Source organism: Pleurodeles waltl, chromosome 3_1 (genome assembly GCF_031143425.1).
Source record: "Pleurodeles waltl isolate 20211129_DDA chromosome 3_1, aPleWal1.hap1.20221129, whole genome shotgun sequence".
Taxonomy (NCBI): Eukaryota; Metazoa; Chordata; class Amphibia; order Caudata; family Salamandridae; genus Pleurodeles; species Pleurodeles waltl.
This window is the reverse complement of record NC_090440.1, coordinates 1,785,556,588-1,785,576,353: the sequence shown is the minus strand read 5'-3', so window position 1 is coordinate 1,785,576,353 and position 19,766 is coordinate 1,785,556,588. Positions and strand designations below refer to the sequence as shown.

Below are 19,766 nucleotides of genomic sequence, written 5' to 3'. Positions count from 1 at the left end.
ATGACAATTCTGTCTCTATGGGACATACATCTGTGTACCATCAATAAGTTGATGGCACCTTTGACAGCGTCTATGGATTATAACCCCGGATGCTGTACATACATACTGAATACCAATCGCGAGAGCTGTCACCATTATAGGACCCACACTGGTATAGGCCCAAGAGTAGAACTATGGAACCAATAGCTACACGTTTAAATGCCACTGAAATATATAGACTTTAATAGACACATCTGTCTTCCCGTCTCATAATATCTGACAAATCAAAACTGGAAACTGTCAAATATTTAACTGCCAGAACCACCCCCCTAATAAATTAAAAGTCCTAAAACATGTCTGAAGAGCATAACAGCCAGGAAATCAGGGACACTCTCACCTGGCCCAAAGGACTACATCAATTTTTTTTCACAGCCACAACCCGGTAAACCTCCTTAGACACAGGTATTGCATGGCAACCAGATGATCTAAACACACCAGAATATTTGTTTATTTTCTTTGGCATGGGGACATGCAGAGTCCAGGTTGACAGAGTTCCCTGTGAGTTCCCACAGCCCCATCCATCTCTTTATTAAAAACAACAAGATATATTCAACATATTCAAGTGGAAAATCCTAAGTGTTAAAGTGTTGATGAGGGGAGGTAGACCTGGTAGGCATATTCGATGTGATGTATTCTAAATTGGGATCCTAAATGTGCCAGATACTGTTCAGAAATAAATCCTTCACTTCAACAAATCAATTTTAAATTGAAAAATACTGGGAAAAACAATTTCACGTGTTGGATATTTTAGCAGCATTTTAGCTAACAACCTGAAAAGGCTCTCATTTTTTGTACCTACATCACTCCAACTTACAAAGACATACGTCTGTGGTATGTTACAAACGTGTGCTCTATATTGTTGATTTTTATTTACAAATACAGTTCATGAGCAATGACAACGCCTTCGAAATATTTCCAAAGTTAGGTCTCAGAGATATAAATATAAAAAATATCAGTACAAGTGTGGCTGATCCAAGTTCACTCACATGTTAATCAATGCTTATGCACATCCATCATTGTATTCTTTCTAAGCCCTTGGATCCGTAGGACTTATTTTTTATAAGGATGTGAAGTCATTTTCATCATCTTCATTTAGAACAAACTAGCAATTTGTGGAATAAAACGAGTCGACAACCACAGTTTGTGAGAATGGTGTGTTATTACCAAAAGAAAAAAATATGCAATATATGTAAGTGATTAAGACAACTCGTTTCTGTACATCTTACCCACTTTCATCCGCCGCTTATTTTGCTATTAAAAAGCAGGGTAAAGCCTAAACTAATGAAAATGAAATGAAACTGAACCAGCTTCTTGGTGAAATGCCAAGATGTCTTTACAGAATGTGCTATGCTGCTACCCCCTTTTAATATTAAATGTACTATTTGTGGCAGATAAAGGGAGCCAATTCAGACAGGAAAACACAATCTTTCAGGGAAAATCCCATTAGGGATTTACTGAAAGGCGATCCTTAGAAACTCATGAAACTTTGTGATCTATTAATAACATTGGCTTATGATACTCGTGAGATGCATTTACTTGCAGGTTTAACTCACCAGTTCCAAACAGTGCCTGTGGCCAAAGGCAGCAGCATAGTGCACAGTATTGTAGCCCTCCTTGTCCCGAATAGATGGATCCGCATCATTTTCAAGCAGGAACTCCAGACACCTAACAATGAATACTCAGCATTACTGGAATATAACGCAACTATTTGCATAAAATACTCGTTAACATACAAAACAGCAATATGAAAAAAGGGAAAGCATTAACAAATACAAGCCTCTCTGTAACCAACCCTAAATATAAAACTTAACATGGCCAAAGATGAGCCATGTCTGATAATAGGGCAGCGAGAAGCAAGAGACAAGGAGCAAATAAAGCTGGGACTGAAGATTAAAGGAGTCATTTGCAAACATTCATATGGTATTGGCAGTTCACTTGGCAATGGAATCCCGAATACTGGGCAACTTAGAGAGTGTGAGAGTTAGCATCATTGTAATGGTGATAGCTGACCTCTGGGGACATCCAGAGTAGCAGCAGAAAGTTCCCGGTCAACAATTGACTACTCCCGCTTTTTTTTTAAATATGTAGTTCTATAATTAATATATTTCGAGTAAAAGAAAAGATTGCTTTTCAATAAAAGAAACTTGATTTGGATATTGGCGGATGAGTTACTCTGTCACAAAGTTGACAGATATCCCGTCAGCTGAAATCCAGATCCCATTATTCCCTATGGAATTTAGATTTCATCGCTGTTGTGACAGAGTAACCCATCCGCCAATATCTAAATTAGGCCCTAAATGATTAAATGTTTGTTTTATGTAAAAAAAAATATATATTTTATATGAATGAAAAACTGGGGGCATTTTAATGCACAGATCCATGTTTTTCACTGATTCACGAATCTGTGACATTATAAAAAAAACATTGACAAATCCAGCAATTCAGACTTTTATTGGTGAATGTGCTTCTTCATGGGTGTGTGTGTGTGTGTGTGTGTTGTGTGTGTGTTGTGTGTGTGGTATGTGTGTGGTATGTGTGTGGTATGTGTGTGAGAGAGACAGAGCGAGAGAGAGAGGTGAATGTCAAAACAAGCCGAAGTGCAGCTCAATGAATGGGTCTGTGAGTGATGAGTGCTAGATGGAAGAACGGGTCGGCAAATACGTGAATAGATTAAGTAACTGTGTGACTGCATGGAAGGATGAATGTATGAGTCAGTTATTAAGAGAATGGCTAAACAGATTAAGGGATGATCGATGTTAACCAATAGCTGATATCCCTCTCTCCGAACTGATCATATTAGCCCGGCTAAAGCTGTTTCTAACCAGGCTTAACAAGAGGTCAACACGTCAGCAAATTCTTCATCTATTTAGTGACAATGGTTTCATACTGGCTGACAGGAGGAAGTTGGTAAGGGGACCGTGCATCTTGTCAGGGCATGAAAACCTAACCACAGCTATGGCAAAGCGTCACATGTTCCATTCAATGTACATTGCACTATTTTATTCCAAGAGGTGAGTGGCCAATTTATTAAACTGAGATGGTTTACAGGGTTGTGGACTTGGTCCCAGGACCAGCCAGCAGCCGCAGTTCTGATATGCAAGCCATTTACACTTCTGGGGAGGGCACACATGCATGACAGGACAAGACGGTGCTGCCAGATTCTGTGCCAGAAGTCTTGAATGGAGGAGGACACTTGTTATGCTCCTCCCCGAAGTGGATAAAAACCTCCCAACTACAGCTATACCCACTGAGTAGTCTGGAGCTGCCACTTGAGACCTTCAGGGCTACTCTTCAGTGCATGAGAGCTAACAACAGAGCAGATGAAAGTTGCTGTGAAGTGGTTGTGTTAGGTGCCTCGTCCCTGGCTACAGCGACAGAACACACCTTGTAATCACTACCCCCTACTCCCACTGGCACCAACAATATAAGCGGTGTAGCTTTCCAGGGGTTATTTATACCCTCTCCACCAAGAAGCCAATGTTTCAAACTACTTGAGAGATTATGATTACAGGTTAACCAACCTGCAGCTCAGAGATACTTTCATAGCATTGGCTAGGACTCCTGTAGAATTTACACATTTTTGAAAATGTTAACTTTTACAGCTGAGTATGGTTGCACATTTTTACTAACAAATATTTTCCCTCTAAGGGGCTTATTCAGAAAGGTAAATTTAAAAATGAGTAAATCTTAATGTGTACATTTACTCTTACACTTTGTAGAAAATGTACCACTTTTGGCTGTTCACCATGTTCGAATGTAAATTTACTACAGTGTAGACTTACATGTCTCCACCCCCTGAAAGGGAGGGTAATGACAAATTTACAAGTGTAGTTAGTACAGGCAAAAAGGACCCAAAACAGTAGTAGCTCAGATGTGGAGTACGTCCAGCACCACACATGGCCAACCACTGCTTTTGCAACACTCGCCCATAAAATAAGGGAGGCAGGGACTTAATATAGAGCCCCATAGCTAACAATGTTAAATTAAATTTATTTATTTCAACTTTTAAAAAAATATACATTTAAGTTAATATTAAAGAAGTTACATAATAAAAATATTTAATTACCATTTTTTACTATACAAAAAATAAAAGTAACCGTTTTTTATAAAAAAATAAACAAAGTTATTTATATATATATATATATATATATATATATATATATATATATATATATATATATGTAAAACTACTTGATCAATTGTTTGAGTGGCGCACTCTTCTGAGGGTGCTGGTGACGAAGGAGACCATCCTTGTAATTATATATTTCAATATAGATATATATACGTATAGATATATATATATGTATATATATATATATATACATATATATTTCTAATGCATAATAAGCAAATACAAACATTTTACTTTAGGTGAGATGTTCTTAAATAAATCTTTAAAAACGATTTTTTATATATTTTCATATATTGCAATTAAATAAATATTTAATTCTGAATATTGGTTTATGGGTTTAGGGAGTAAGAGCTACATTTCCTAAACTGACTCCCTGTAAGTTAAATTGATATTTTCCACTGGAGTTTATTGCACTTGCATTTTTTGCAATTGCCATGTTTTGTGAATGGGTGTGCTTACATATTGTTAACAACAAGAATTTAAATTGATACACCTGAAGAACACTACCTACCACTAGTCAGTTCATAATAGCAGATGTTACTAACAAGTATTTATTGTCATCCAATTCAGTGGTACTCATTTGATCTCAAAAGGATGAAAGGTTGAGTGGACTCGCCAGGATTTGAAGCTGTGACTTTCAGGAAGGACATAGCCCTCTACAATTCCACTGAACTATCTAACCATTTTGAATGCCTTCTTATCAGCACATTCCCTTGTGCCGTACGACCTTTTGCACAAATAATAAACTTTCTATAGGTGCTTTCTAAGAAAAAATTTTATATGTTCTGTATGTAAATGGCATTGCACACACATATTTCTAATTTATGACGGCTAAGTCGAGGTAAATAACACATTGAACAGAACTGACCTTTACCTATTCTTGTACAAATGTAAGACTAGATGTGCTAAAAAGGAATGTGAATTAAGGAAAAAGGGCTGCTTTAACGCCCTGGGACTCCTCCTTAACTGTACACATGCTTCCACCTGCCTCCCGTCCACTTATATTCACAATGAACAAAAAGCAGTTGCAAAAGAAAATTATTTACAAATGCATACATAATAGAATATTTGTGGGAAAAATTAATGCATTTAATATCTTCCACATTAGATTTACAAAATGATTTAAACAAACATCCATAGATAAAGAAGTGGGGTATAAACTTACAGAGATCTCTGATGTATTTGTGATGCAAAACCTCAATAAAATATGTTTTTAAAAAGTCTATAGATAAAGAAAAACAAAATAAAATATTCACACGTTCTGCACAAATATGTATGAAATGTTAACACTTTGATCCTTATATCATGAAACGACTGCTGCAAAAAAAGGAAACATCAGTACTGACAACTGACAAGTATTGATGGTGGGACTCTGGATGTAACAACCAAGTGCTTGTTTCCTTTTGCAGAATAATAGGAGGGAGAGGTATGAGCTGTTAAAAAGAAAGCACAAGACACCGGACTCCAGAACGAATAGCAGATGTCAGTACTTGGGTCCAAAAGGAGGATGAACCACAGATTTCAGAAGGGGTGGTTGGTGATTCTGGGGTTTTAGAGGAAGCTGGGGCCAAGTTGCGAACCGAGGGGGCAGAGAGACGAGGGCTACCTGGAATAAGATGAACCATGGTGTCAGGAGGAGTAGTGTTCCACTGAGCTAGGATGCCAGAGATGGTATAAACTAAATCAACGTGCTAAACGGCCATGAACCAGACCTGGCAGATTGCCTGGATTGTGCATTCAGATTGGATTATAAGTAAAACGCAAGGCATGGTCAGAGATAGGCAGCCAGTGATTGCTCATCCGGCATCACCAACTCACCAGGTTTGTGAACTAGACCAAGTCATTCCAAAGTTTAAGAGGTTGTGTAGCCTGGCAGTGTATGTCAAATGGAAAGGGTAGGCCTTCTAGAAGCTGCATGGTTTGCATACAGGTGTACGAATAGCCATGATTACTTTAGGTCAGAGGGCATAAGGGCTGGTTCAGTTTTTAGAAGCAGTAAAGTTAAGCCCAAGTACCAAAATGGGCCAGCACTTAGCAGATAATGTACCTGTTTAGTTTAGTTTAGTTTAACAGCTGCCTACATTTATAAGAACAGTGGGATCAAAAACTGAGCCATTGCCATCACAAAGACATCCTCAGTTTATAGCTGGCATCACAGTCGTCATATCTAATGCGTGAAGCAAGTATCCAGGTTGATGTTGCTCAGTTCTGCAGACACAAATATCAAGGATATATATTGCTCTGGAGGTAAAATGGTGCTGGCAACAGGATGAAACATAGGAAGGGCCAACTTAGGTGAAGACATCCTGATGACCAGCTGGTAGGAGAAACACATTGCTTAATAGGAATACGACAGGAGGGCACTGGAGAAAAGGCAGATACATCGTCTGTGGTTCAAAAAGTAAAATAGATGGAGAAAAAAACACCTAATTAATTTGAGATTTTCCAGCGTGGACAGTCAGTATGCCGCTTTCACTTGAACACTTGCCTTGAACTGCTTAAGAAACTATTTTATAACCATATTCCTTTGAGGCTGCTCCTGATGGCTGTGTACATTGTGGCTCACTCTAAAGTGCTAACATTACATGTTTAGCACATTAAACCCACTGTATTTTTTGATGTTTTTATAATAAAGGTTTAATAGATAATGAAGGGGTTTCCCGTAAAGATAATTCATAACACACATTGTATTTATTTTTGTAATATATTAAAAGTATTAATTACGAGGTGAGTTGGACTTCACTTTTGTTTCAAATTAATTTAAACAAAATAAAAATATTAAACAAAATTAACCTGACACTAGCAAAGAGTCGATGCTTCGGAATCATTTAATGTAAAAAGTCAAATTTTTGGTTGATTGGATGGTCACTTATTTATTATGGCTTAACATCCAGTGGCACTTTCTTATACTTAAGCAACAAAGTACAATTTGCCATGAACATTACATCATTATGCTTAGACTAGCCGATCTTCACAAATGCATGAAGAAGGAAGAATTTAAATATTAATTGTGTCTTATGGCTCAGAAAGACTTGTTAGAAAAGTGGCATTGATGAGTGCATTTCCCTTTTTTCCCATTTTCCTTTTTTATCTCTTTTACAAATTCATATAACAAGAGCAATAGAAAGATTCCGTTTCAAAGAGTCTGATACAAGATGGTGTCCAACAAAAGTTTGAGAGAAAATGTCTTTATACATCATAAATAGCAAAGTCATGTGTATCAGCTGAATGTCGGAGGCGAGCACCTTACACTTTATAATGACGTAATAATAACGTGCTGTTATTTAATATTTTAAAGATCCACGTTGAAAAATGTTTTAGTCTTGTCATAGCCAGTGCATGCGCTCCTTGATCTTCAGAGTTACAGTCGATCAGTATACTATGTATCAGAGTTCTTTTTTATGGGGGAAAACCAGATTTGTGACAGATATTTGTAAAAAGAGAGTGGCATATATTTCAAGAGGGTTGATAGCATTTCTGGTCAATAGTATGGAAGACCTAAAATCGGAATAGAATAGGTCTATGGAGCCCAGTTCCTAAATGCTTCTGCACCTGGAGATCATCATGTGTTGAGGAAAGAGGGAGAGGACCAACCTAGAATGACTGTTAACAGTTAATGTAAGCAAAATATAAAATAATAACTCTCTAAACATACAAAATCCCAAATATTTCTCAGGTTGCTGCTGTGGCTTTCACCATCCACTGTCTCTACCAGTGCTACCAAATGTGGACACTAACCATCACACTCCTACAAATGTGGCAATTTGGACCATACCACGCCACTCAAACAGGTAAGAATGGCCTGGAATGCCCCAGTATTATCGTTTTTAGGTCTCAGCTTTAGGCAGGGCACATGCGTTGTCTCGAACCGAGACATGCTGTATCTACTTTGTGGGTTTATAGCTTGCCCACAGACTTCCCATTTGCTGGCACAATCGCTGGTCCATTTTTCCTTCTCCCCATTTGTCAACGGCATTCATATGTCATGCCTCTTCCAGTGTTTAGCCCTCCCAGACAGCACCGGCTAAGTACTTTAAACCTACGCAGCAGCCATTTTTTAACCACTGTTTCAGGGCTACTTAATTTTTTTTTTTAATGGTTGACTAGTCCAGCCACACATTAGGAGTGCTGTTGTTTTAATTAGCACCAAGCTAATGTTTTAAATTCTGTGCTGCTGCCTGGCTCTTGTTTGCCCCACAGCTGCACCCACAAGGGCTACAGCCACAGCTTCCTTCTCCTGTGCCAGCCGTGACATGAAGCCTCCCAGCACTGCCCCCTCTATTCGTCCCAGCAGCGCACCTCTGCAGGGCTGCTGCCCACGAGGACACTGCTGTTGCTCGGCTTGCTACAGCTCATCCTGGCAGCTGCTGCCTGGTGGTGCTCTGCTTTGAGACGCTGTGCCTCATCAGCTCCCTTCTGGGTGGGATCCTTGGGGAGTATTCTTCACTGTAGTGTTGGCACACCTTCCTCTTCAGTAACAACAGGGAATTTCAGAAAAGAAACCAAACTTATCAAGACTAAAACGAAATCCCAACCTCGCTTCATTCCTCTTGCAAAGCACAAACTGGATCATAAGTTCTGGCATACAAACTTGTTTCCTAGTTTGTTTATTTTACATTCTTTCAAATATTTTGTATAACTATGTCCAACATTCAGTTTCTCTTTTTCAGCTGTTTCCACCAACCTCTCTAAACATACCTTAGGTTAGGGGGGATTTGTGTTGTTTACATTATTTTTTCTTACAACCTTGCATAGCTGGGTGAGGAAGCTGCTCCCAGAGTATGTTTTTGAGCTCAAACATCTGCCAGAATACAGCTGAGTCTCTCTTACGAGACAGCTATCCTGAGTATCGACTTTGTGACATTTCGTCAATAATTTGATCCATCATAATTGAACTGACAGTGCACTGTTAGCACAGTTAGACAAACAGAAGTAATGTACAACTGGTTTACCATCGTGTCTTTGTATTAGCATCCTTTGGGCAACATGCGTATAACTCTCAGTACCGTCAGTCACTTGTGGTTTTCAATAAGACATGCTCGACATGCAATACGCTCCTAATGAGCGCTGTCCCGAGTGCTTTGGTCACGGTACCATGAAGTCTGCCTCCTCCGTCGAGAGGATCTGGGTTCTATTTGTTTACATTTGCCTGTTGACTATACTTCACCAAAGCCACCATGCTTCAGTCCTGGGCTTTGAAGCCATTTACTTCAAAGTAGGTGTTATAGTAATCAATATTTAAAGATATTTGTTGGAATATAAAGGTGCTTTTCATAAATGAAGTGACACCAATCTGCAGCGCTTATGCAGGAAACATTTTTTTACAAACTTACAAACTCAACCTGTACAAACTCAAGAAGGGTCAATAATAAAGTGCTTCTTGCATAGACCTAATTAAGCACCCCCATTACAGAGACAGATTGGCTATGCCAATGCTTGTTTTTTTAAGGTATACCGAAAGTCTAAACATTTATGTTTTCAGCTCAAAATAGGCAGACATGGTGAGCAGTCATAAATGAGTGGCGGTGTTAAGAATTAATTACTGGGGCCGAACACAGGCAAACAGCAAAACAAATTACTCGCTAATGTCTCATAAGCTTACATGATGCTAGCTAGTGTGCAGGCCCTCTGAAATATATGATGCAGTTCGAGCACAGTTGTCATGCATACAGTGAGCACTGGGAGGGGACCAACGTGCCCCAGCCACAAGACCACTGCCACTTGTGCATACAGGTCTACAGCCACAAGGTTAAGAACCTCCGTATTTGAAAAACGTTGCATATATCGAGGTCATTCAACAATGAATAGATCTACTTCCGTGCACCCAGGGCCAATGGCCAGCTGTGGCTGGATTATGCCCTTGCCACTGCTGTGGTAGTCCAGCTCCTAAAATAAATCCAGCCCTATGCACACATTCAAGATTCAGGCATTATTTGGGGAAACAATTGAAAGTTATGCGATATGTGAGGGGAAGGTCTATTCAATCATTCAGCCTAGCGGTGTGGAAATGTGCTTTCTGCTGAGTTTGTGCCTGTGGCCCATGGCGTGGCCTTGTTCGGTGCTCTGCAGTGGTGTACTGCACCGAGTCTTTTCCAGCTTGGGGAGAGTTAAAGGCATCTTAGTTGTGATCAGCTTAGGGACTTTCTTGATTGACTGCTGCCACTCACCCAAGTAACCACCAAGACATTACTGGTTCAAAAGTATTTCCTGGTGGTACTAGAGACTCTCTTTTATGCTACATCTTTGTGTGCTTTATTTTCCTTGTTTCCTCGGGAAGGCCAAGTTAGTAATCTGCACTTTTGGGAAAAGGCACTGACAGGACTTGGGGCCAATCGTCCCTTGGTATTATCCCCCCCAGTTAATATCAGCCTGGCAAGGACTCATCCAGCTTGTAGGGTAGGGTCCCCCACTGGCTTCTGCATCGGTTGGTCTCAAAGCATGATACCGATACAGATCCCCAACCTTCAAGTAGAGCCACCTTAATGCAACGTCCAAAAAACATTATCCAAAAATGTAAGTGCCCTGCATCACAAGAACAAACCGGAAATTCTAAATAAAGAATGTGCACCCCTGAAAAGAGAATTTAAAGCGTGCACTGCCCTTCTGTAGTGTGCTCTCCCCCTCCCCTTCAGTATTTGAAGAAGTGCTGCGGTCATCGAATCAGAGCAGCTGCTGGCTGCCTTTCTGAAATGTCTGCAGAGTGGTAGAGATGAAAGGAGGGCCCTCTTGAGATGACGAAACATGATGACATGCGCGGTGCTATTTTAGCCCAGCCCGACATGGCAGCGGGCGGCATGTGTTCGGATGGCTAATTATTTCACCAGAACAGCTGTCTGATCATTCCGCAGGACGGCCTGAGCCATTTCCCCCCTAAAGAGGCAAAATTAGCTGTGGCAGCTCTTTAAATCCAATGAATTTTTCGCACATTGTTTCCACAACTTTTTAAATATTTATATAAACTACTACTGCTTGTTTAAGCCCACGTTTCAATTTACTGGATAATCCTTATATCCAACTCCATTAAAATAAAATAAATATGTGCGACAGACGCGCACCACACAAGTCCAAACGTATCTGGAATTAAATGCCAATCACCTATCAGTTTTAAATGCACAGTGGTCATGACGATTACTGTCTCAACCTAAAAACATGGTTTTATCTTTTTAGTTTCGTTTTCTAAAAAAAAGAGCCATTTTACCATAAAAAATAACACATTCATATGTGCATGAAAATACACAATGGTGATTTTATGCCATCGCGTATGACAATAATGTTTAATTTGATGCACTTTGAAATGGACATGTAAACCACGTATAGGATACGTTGCACAAATACAGAATGAAGTCGGTGTGCAGAAAGCATCACCCAATTGCCACTGTGCTTAAAAGGGTTAGCTGTTGTCACTTGCCACCAGCTCCACAAAGTTCTCATTGCTTCATCTGATCTGCTAGACTCGAGGTTTAAAGGGGGAAATGGTCAGCCGCAATGCAATGCATTAAACATGTCGCTGAAGCCATAATGATTTAAGTGGTACCACCCTGAAGCACAGAGGTAGCACAATCTGGAACAGGCGAAGCAGGTCTAATTACAGAATCTTGCATGGCCTAAGGCAGCTAACAAGTGCCCCTGACAACCCTGCTGTATTGGAGACAATTCAGTATTTCCTGTTCTCCAGTAGTAAATATGCAATGCTTGATCAAACAGTTCTAGGAGATGGGTACAGACTAGCAATCCATTTCATATTCCAATGATGCACCCATGTATCATCTTTTGTTTTCCCCTGCATCCATGGTGGTCTAGCGCTGAAACAATCTGGGTTTGAAAGTGATGCCACAGAATGAGGGTTTTGCTTCCATTAGAAGGAGACGCTATTTTCCCAAAACAAAGTCCATGAAATAAAATCTTTTTCCACAGCAAATCCACCTCCCTTCTCACTCCTGAAAATTGCACCAAGTGGCTGTCCACATAAAACACTACCCTATTGTTTCCTGTCCTATCAACATTTAACTTGGCTTTAGGGGTTAAGCAACTTTGCACAAGGGTGTAGGGTCGCGTGCGCAACAAACATGCGGACACCTTTGGTACTGTATAACTATTCTTCTTATTAGTCCCCTCGGACCATAACTAACTTCCCGCTAGTTTGGTCCGCCTCTAGTATAGATGCCCCGTCGTCGCCATGGACGCGCTCACTGGGGTGGGGTAAACCCCTGGCTTAATGGGGAGGAGTGGGCTTGCCCACTCCTACGTCAACATTACAAAGGGGTTCAAGTGTGACTACAACCTTCTTCTTATTTACCCCTTTTATTGATATTTATTCATGAATAAATCAGGTCCGTTGGTCTCTGTACATTGGATCTGTTGGTCTCTGCCCTCGGTTCCTGATTTTTGAGCCACCGTATCCAACTTGCACAAAAGTGTTACTTTCTTACTGGGTTTTCAAAGTTGATTCTTAGCCTTTCTGACTCTATCCCCTCTGCGCCATGCTTTACACGCAGTGTGCTTCCAGAACCCTTCGGGTCTCTGAAGGCGACTTTCAGCCCTCAGCTTGCCCCGTACATTTGAACATTACTTGCTGTATTCTTCCGGGCCTCTCCCTTGACTTCTTCTGCCTGTCAACAGATTATTCCTGTGGATATTATCAAACTGCTTTTTCTTCAGAGACGTGCGTGGCTCACACACTCCTTTAAGCCCTGGTGCTGGGAATTTATCGAATTACGCAAATCCTGAGGGTGATCTGTCATTTTTGTGTCATCTAAAAAAAGGGTTATTCTCTGACAAATAATTGCGATTTGGCATATGAAAATATATTATTTCGAATGTCAGGCTTGAGTGCTTTTTGACAATTGTTTCTCTCGATTTTTTTTAAAGAAATGTTCATCTTTATTTTTTGCCATGGTTTACACGTCAAAGAAAGCAAGGATGTGTGCATGTGGCCTTCACATATCAGCATTTCAATCTGAACAAGTCATACATTTTTATTGCAGAAAAAGTCACTCCTGATGCAAAAGACAAAGGGTACATACAAAATCTTTGGACAGTCAACTATCTGCTTTTAACGTCTACACCTGTAGGGACAGGTGTGCATACGAACAACCACAACATAACCAGCAAAAGCAGCAAGTCTCTCCTCTGAAGCTCCACAGAGGCGCTTTTGTTTTTATTTTTCTTAATTTTTAAATGGGGTTCTTTACTAGGTTTGGACCAAAGACCCCTCTTAATCGCACCCCACCCTCAAAAAGTTTGACACTAGGAATCTATTTTGGCTCTTTCATTACCTAAACTGAAAAAAAGTTTGGAACAACTCTTGTCGACCCCCACCCGAGCAGCGTCCCACCCTTAAGCCCAGTGCTAGACACATTGTCAGACAGTGCAATATGGACAACACTATGACAGACCAAAGTTCGCTTAATGGTTCTATTCGTACCAGATTAGGACACTGGTCCATATCCATGTTGGTTGGTGGGGCAGCAGCAAGCCAAATAAGGTTTGACAGGAGGAAAGCAGTAATACACAAAGGAAAACCATTTTGTAAGTGACCATTCATCAGTATTCAACTAATCTTCCTTGGAGCGTGGAGGGGAGATTTCACAGGGGTTGCCTGAAGGTGAGACTTCAAACCCAAGTGATTCATATTTTACCAGAAAATGTCTCACACTGTGCTGTTCCCGGTTCTCCCTCTGAAAACCACAAGTCGGAGGATGAAACAAGCCCTTCCTACTAGGAGGTAGTCATCTCACTCCCCGTGAGGTATAACGTTAGGTCCTTCATTCTTTCTAATCAGAGTTCACCTCTACTTGATGGGGGACCTTGGAGTGCTGGCCCTGTTTTGACCACATTTCTCAGTAGCAACATAAGTGAGGTTGGAGTTCAGTACCAGAGAAAGGACATTACCTTCCCAGCAACCATCAGCAGAATCTTCACCTCTATTTCGTTTGAAAGAACATGAAATTATTTTCCACAGCAACGACAACAAGGCAAGCAGCACAAAAGAACTGAAGCCATCTCATTTGGACAGACCATCCTTACACGTAAGTGCCACCTGCTTGTTCTCCAACCGACTAAACCACAATGAATGCTGCCAGAAATTTAATTTGTATGAAGGGTTTTAAAAGGTGAGGTGAGAGTGGTGGTAACTATTTTGAAATACGAAATTGGTGACAATGTATTAATGTATAAATAAACAAACAAATCCTAGGTCTGGCCAACCACAACACCCCTGAATGAATCCCTTTAATTCAGTGTCATTCTCTTTGTAAGTGATATATGTCAGTCGACTGATCAACACCTCAGCCCACCAGCCAGGAGCATACTCTTTACTCATTCTATCTCTGACCATTAGAGCGCTAAGGACCACTGCTATAAATATCTGCATTAAATTATTCTCCTTTTTAAATATTAAGAGTTTTGATTTATTCATAGGTGTGATAATCTTTTCTGATTGAAATTGCAATAGTTGGTTTATTATTATCCTTTTGAAATTATACCGCAATTGGCTATGTTGTGCATGCAGATATATAGAGCCCTGGTCTGTAGGGGGTTTAAAGGTCATGTAAAGTTTACATGTAGGCTGGTGAGAGCATGTGTGGAGCAAGGAACTCTTCATCTGATGGCCAACAAGCTACATAACACCTGTTATTTACCTTTCCTTTCGGCATTTTCATGTTGATCCAGTAGATCACTTTTGCTCCACTGGGTTTCCAAGAGACATCACTGACATTCAAAACTTTGATACCCTTCACACTCGGCCAAGGACCTACCAGTATGGAAGCTTCATGGGCATTCAGAGGGCTCAGATAGCTCAGTAAAGGATTTAGCAGGGTGGCTTTTATAGGGAACAGCAGGTATATTTGGGAGGGAGCTGTGAAGCGGTGGAAAACACTACAGTCAGAAAGGTCCAGAAGGGGGTGGATGTGACCGGGGTTCTTAGTGCGAGGACCATTGACTAGGCATGTGCTTCATAATCTGGCCTTTCTCAGCTTGGACCTGCATATTGCCCTGCTATTGGCATGCGGCAAGAACTGAGAACTTCAAGACCCTCCCCCCTTTTTAATGTACTCAGAGACCAATTCAATAGTCAAGTATTTAGAGGACCCTCCTGGAACTACTGGGAGTGGCATTTATTTCTTCTAAATCCAGGGGAACATGATGTTCATAGAACAGAAGAACCCAAATTAGACTGACCTACAGGCTCTACATACTGTGACTTGCACTCCTGGATAATGGGTATCTTACTCTGTTGGACCTACTACATGCATTAAGTTGAATAGGACAACGCCTATGAACTACTAAGAGAATGGATTAAGACCATTGGAAGTTCTCATATAAACAGCATACTTGACCCATTGAAGGAGCAGAAGAAACCTGGAAGTCTAAGTCAGTCATACCTCTCGCAATCACCCTATCAGATTCCCTGTGCTTGTGTGTCGAGTCTGTCCAGGTGCGCTTCAGGCCACATGTTTTAAGGAAGTAGGTACAAGGCTGAATAAAAGGGAGGTACAAATTCACTTCAAACATATTAGAAATGTATTGACAAGTCAAAACTTACGATGCTGCCTCCTTTTCTTTCAGCTCATTGGCTCTTTCAAGTTCTTCTGCATTTTCATGAGCGTTGCATATAATATTCTTTCTTCTTGGTAGAAGGGACAGAAAACGGTGATTTATTTCAATTAGTTTGACCAAAGTTTATAATGATGTTTGCTTTTTTAAGGGTTAAAATGTCACCATAATAAGTATCCAAGTCGAAAGTGCATTGTGGGGATACCTATCTTTGAGCACTTAGTCTGTCTAAGTGGAACATTTTAAATTTTCATTCCAGTGGTTATCTATCATAGCATAAAACAGGAATAATAACCACTGTGTACTTAACAATTGATTCAACAAGCAAATGCAGAAAAACAGAAAACAAACCACTTCAGAATTAAATATTTATAAAACAGGAAATAAAGATTTTAGGTTTTATGGTGAATTTATTTTCTACCTCACATCACTGAAACAGAGGAGTTTCTTGGCGCATTGATTTCATTTGGTATGTTAACAAAACAGAGATCACTGGGCTTAAAATACAGACAAAAGGATGTGTGGCCCAATGATTACCAAGGATCAAGATGACCAGCCATACAATAGAGTACAAAATCTAAACTAGTAAGCTACTGGCCAGCTACAAACACCATTCACCCTCACTCAATAATAAAGGTTATGCTGCGCGCGCACTCATACAAAGACTACAAGAATGTAACGTCTTAGCTGCCTAATGATTTACTGTAATAAGTGACCAAACTACTTTTAAAAGTTTATTTAAATGAATGAGGGAACACCTGTATTTCACTGCGAGAGGAATCCTCTTAAAGCTCATTCCTGTGTTAACTCAAATATTGTAATTGGGCCCCGCACAGAGCTACTTTTGGCAATTTTCCTCACTGGATGAGGGTCGGGTTGCTGTACAAATAAGTAAGGATAGGCGCAAAAGAGAAAACAATGGGAAGGAAAGAAAAATAACGAGAAAATAAAATAGAGAATAGATAGGAAAAAAGAAGAAGAAACATGAAGCAATGGAAACACAATAGGGTGAAAGAGAAGGGGGTGGGATGAAAAAGAAGAGAAGGAACAAGAAACAAGCGAAGGTGAGAGAGGCAACAGGAAGCAAAGTATTTTCAGGAATAACAGTGCCGTTCTGAGTCGTAGCATTCTTAAAGCGATTTTTCTTAATCCCTCATACTTTGATTGGAAGTTAATGGGATCTTAAAACTCTTATGTTAAACTCAGAAAGAGTGAGTGCGTCCAGAGCGACAAAGTGAGCAGGATCTTTGTATCTCAGATCTCCCCCCATTGGGGCAGGCGACTACAGGCTGACAGCATGCTGAAGTCTGAGGGAGCAGAACAACATCTGCAGAAGTCTGAGCTCTGGCTTGCTTACTTCTTCATACTTATAGTCCAGAGATGCAGTGTTTCCCACTCAGTGGAGCTATATTTTAACTGGATGGGCAAAGAGTCAAGAAAAAGTTCGACCTTATTTTACGTGTTACACAACATTTTCAACAAAGTTCAATTCGGGGAGAATAAATCATGAGGACTTCTGGCACAGCAATGGACATTTGTCCATTTTGTGATCAGTTTCAATCATCCACACTTTTTGGTAGCCCATGTAATTCCTCAATTTAATTAATTATGTAAGCTGTCATTATACTCTAGTGCTGTTAGTTTAATGAACACTGAATTCTTCAAGGACTCACTGGAAGCGATCCCTTCAAAAGATGAAGGTAGAGCATGGGGCGCAGCAACAACAGCCGCAGCAGAGGCGGGACCTCACAGAAATGTAAACCAGACAACGTTTAGGGAGACAAGCAACCAACACAAGGAATACAAATACCCACCAGTGCCCACCTACTTTCATCTGCCTATTTGTATCTTCGGTGGTAGTGATCGTTGTAACATTTAGCACAGTAACATGAACCTGAAGTTCATGTCAGAACCGGGAATTAGCGAGGATGATCATGCGAAATACAAAAGTTCAAAAGTAACACTTCTGTTTAACACCATGCAACTTTACAATTTCATTTCACTCTATTTCTGAAAAACACAAGTCTCTGGTACTTTGTCAGCATGCTTTCTAGTAGGTTATAGGGTGGCCATTTAAAGTAGGAGAATCCATGCTTGACCAGTACCATTGTGTCTGGAACAGTCCTGCCATTGGCTAGTAAAAGCATTTAGAAATCTGTTTCCAGAGGCAGCAAAAGAATGCAGTTGCCAACTCTTGTATTATTAAAAAAATTAATTAATATTTAACATTATGTTGGATTTTTTTGGGATTGTTTGTTTTATTGTAAGGTTTGTTGCGTGCTGGTTGGTGCAATCACCACATTTATCTTGTCAGCTTCGACAGAGGTAATACATTTGCTCTTCAGATCAAAGCTTTTGTAAAGGTTATCAATTTGCCTTCTCCTTCATACCAATATGTAGTGAAACTGATCAATGCCCTAATGAGGGTGTGCCTGAACTGTCGCAATGCTGTTTACATCCTGGATAGACAAGAAATCTATCACCATACTTAAGAATTCAAAACGAGGTGGTTAGCATGTGTCTGAACCGGCCAAAAACAGCATGTCAAACCATGGATGTAAACATTTCACTCCATCCTCGTGGATTCCAGAATCCCACTTATGACTGTATCCACAGTGTACAAGGTACTGGTTTGTAGACCACAACTCACAGAAAGTGGAAGCCACCTAAACCCTGGCCACGGCTCTTCAATTAGCCCCTTACAATGTGATCCACCAATAAGGATTCAAAAACAAAGTAACAGAGAAGCAGGTCGTGAGGATGTTAGCTACAAATGTTCTGGAATCCACCTGAGAACAGAAATCTACCACTAGCACTTAAGGAAACCTCTGAAAACTGGACTGTTATGGTTCATCGTCAACTGAGAGTCTGCCCTGAGAAGGACTGAAGAATACCTTTTATAGAATTGTCCTATCATCCAATGGGAACCTGGCGATCTCTACCCTAGGAATGCCAAGTTTCATCTAAGTTCATCTGCTTGTTGCTCCTTTGTGCCAGGCATGTCCGTAAAAAGAGGCAATGCAGATCATAAAAGACACCGGTCATTTGCATAGTGATGCGACTCCATTAACAGAATGTGCAGAGGTAGTAGAAGTTTTTAAAGCTTGCTTTATGCTAAAAAAATATGTAAATATCGCACATAAGCGGTCTAAAAGAATGAATCGAACTATATATTTACAATTCATCAGGTGACTGACAATGTTTCTATTATGTACGTATGACATAGAATATATAGATCATATTTACTAGTATAAAATAAACAAAATCATCTGAGAATTACAATAGCATCACTTCATTTATGCCAGTCTTCTGATCCAGTAGCTACCAGTGTACTACGGGGGATCCAATATTGTGCTTGTAAGGCACTGGCCCATTTCAGATTAAAGGTGCTCTTAAAAAGACCCTTTGGCAGGAAGATGGGGTGATGCCTTTTTAACAAAATAAAATGACAATACGTAGAGGCTTATTTAAAGTGAAGTAAGTGACCTATTTACTCGCCGACACTTTACTTCTGTCTTTATTGCTTTCACTATGAAAAATTTAAGAAATTATGTATAAGCAGCAGAAGCTACATAAAAGGTTCCAAATTCAACATAACAGACTTGAGAAACGAATCATCCAATAGTCAGGGCAATGAGAATCCCTTCAGGGCAGAAGGAAAACCTAAAAGTCGAAATAGTTATATCAGGATACTAAGCTATGTTTCAGACTGTGGTGATATGTCTTCCACTATTTTCGAAATTAAAAGTACAGCATTGTGATATGTAACTTTCCAGTCAGATATGTCTACTGTGTGATTGCATCAGCGATGTTGTCAGTTGTGTCCTTTGAGATGTCAGCAAAGTGTTGTCATTGTTGATGTAATGTGAGATGACATTAGTGAGATCATGTGTGAGGTCACGAGCAGTGCATGGTGGAGCATAGGTTTTGGTGTGCACAGAACATCAGGGTACCTTAAGTAGATTTTTTTGCAGGGGGCTTGGTTTAGTCTAGAATCAGATCTTTACTCTAACTGTGGTGATTTTTCTGTGAATTTCTG

General features: G+C 40.1%; 1 protein-coding gene across 11 annotated transcripts in view; it reads right to left on the bottom strand.

Annotated features, from left to right (window-relative positions):
- The window catches only part of ANKRD44 (ankyrin repeat domain 44), a 618,040-nt gene that overhangs the window by 249,299 nt on the left and 348,975 nt on the right, over nucleotides 1-19,766 (bottom strand). For 6 of the 11 annotated variants that reach the window (XM_069225840.1, XM_069225844.1, XM_069225842.1 and 3 more), the window contains 2 exons: nucleotides 15,717-15,797; nucleotides 1,593-1,704 (listed from right to left, as the gene is read on the bottom strand). In XM_069225840.1, coding sequence (XP_069081941.1) covers nucleotides 1,593-1,704; nucleotides 15,717-15,797 — 193 coding nt within the window. Of the gene's footprint in view, nucleotides 1-1,592; nucleotides 1,705-15,716; nucleotides 15,801-19,766 lie in introns of all 11 variants that reach the window. The other 5 variants (XM_069225839.1, XM_069225843.1, XM_069225834.1 and 2 more) reach the window with 1 other exon arrangement.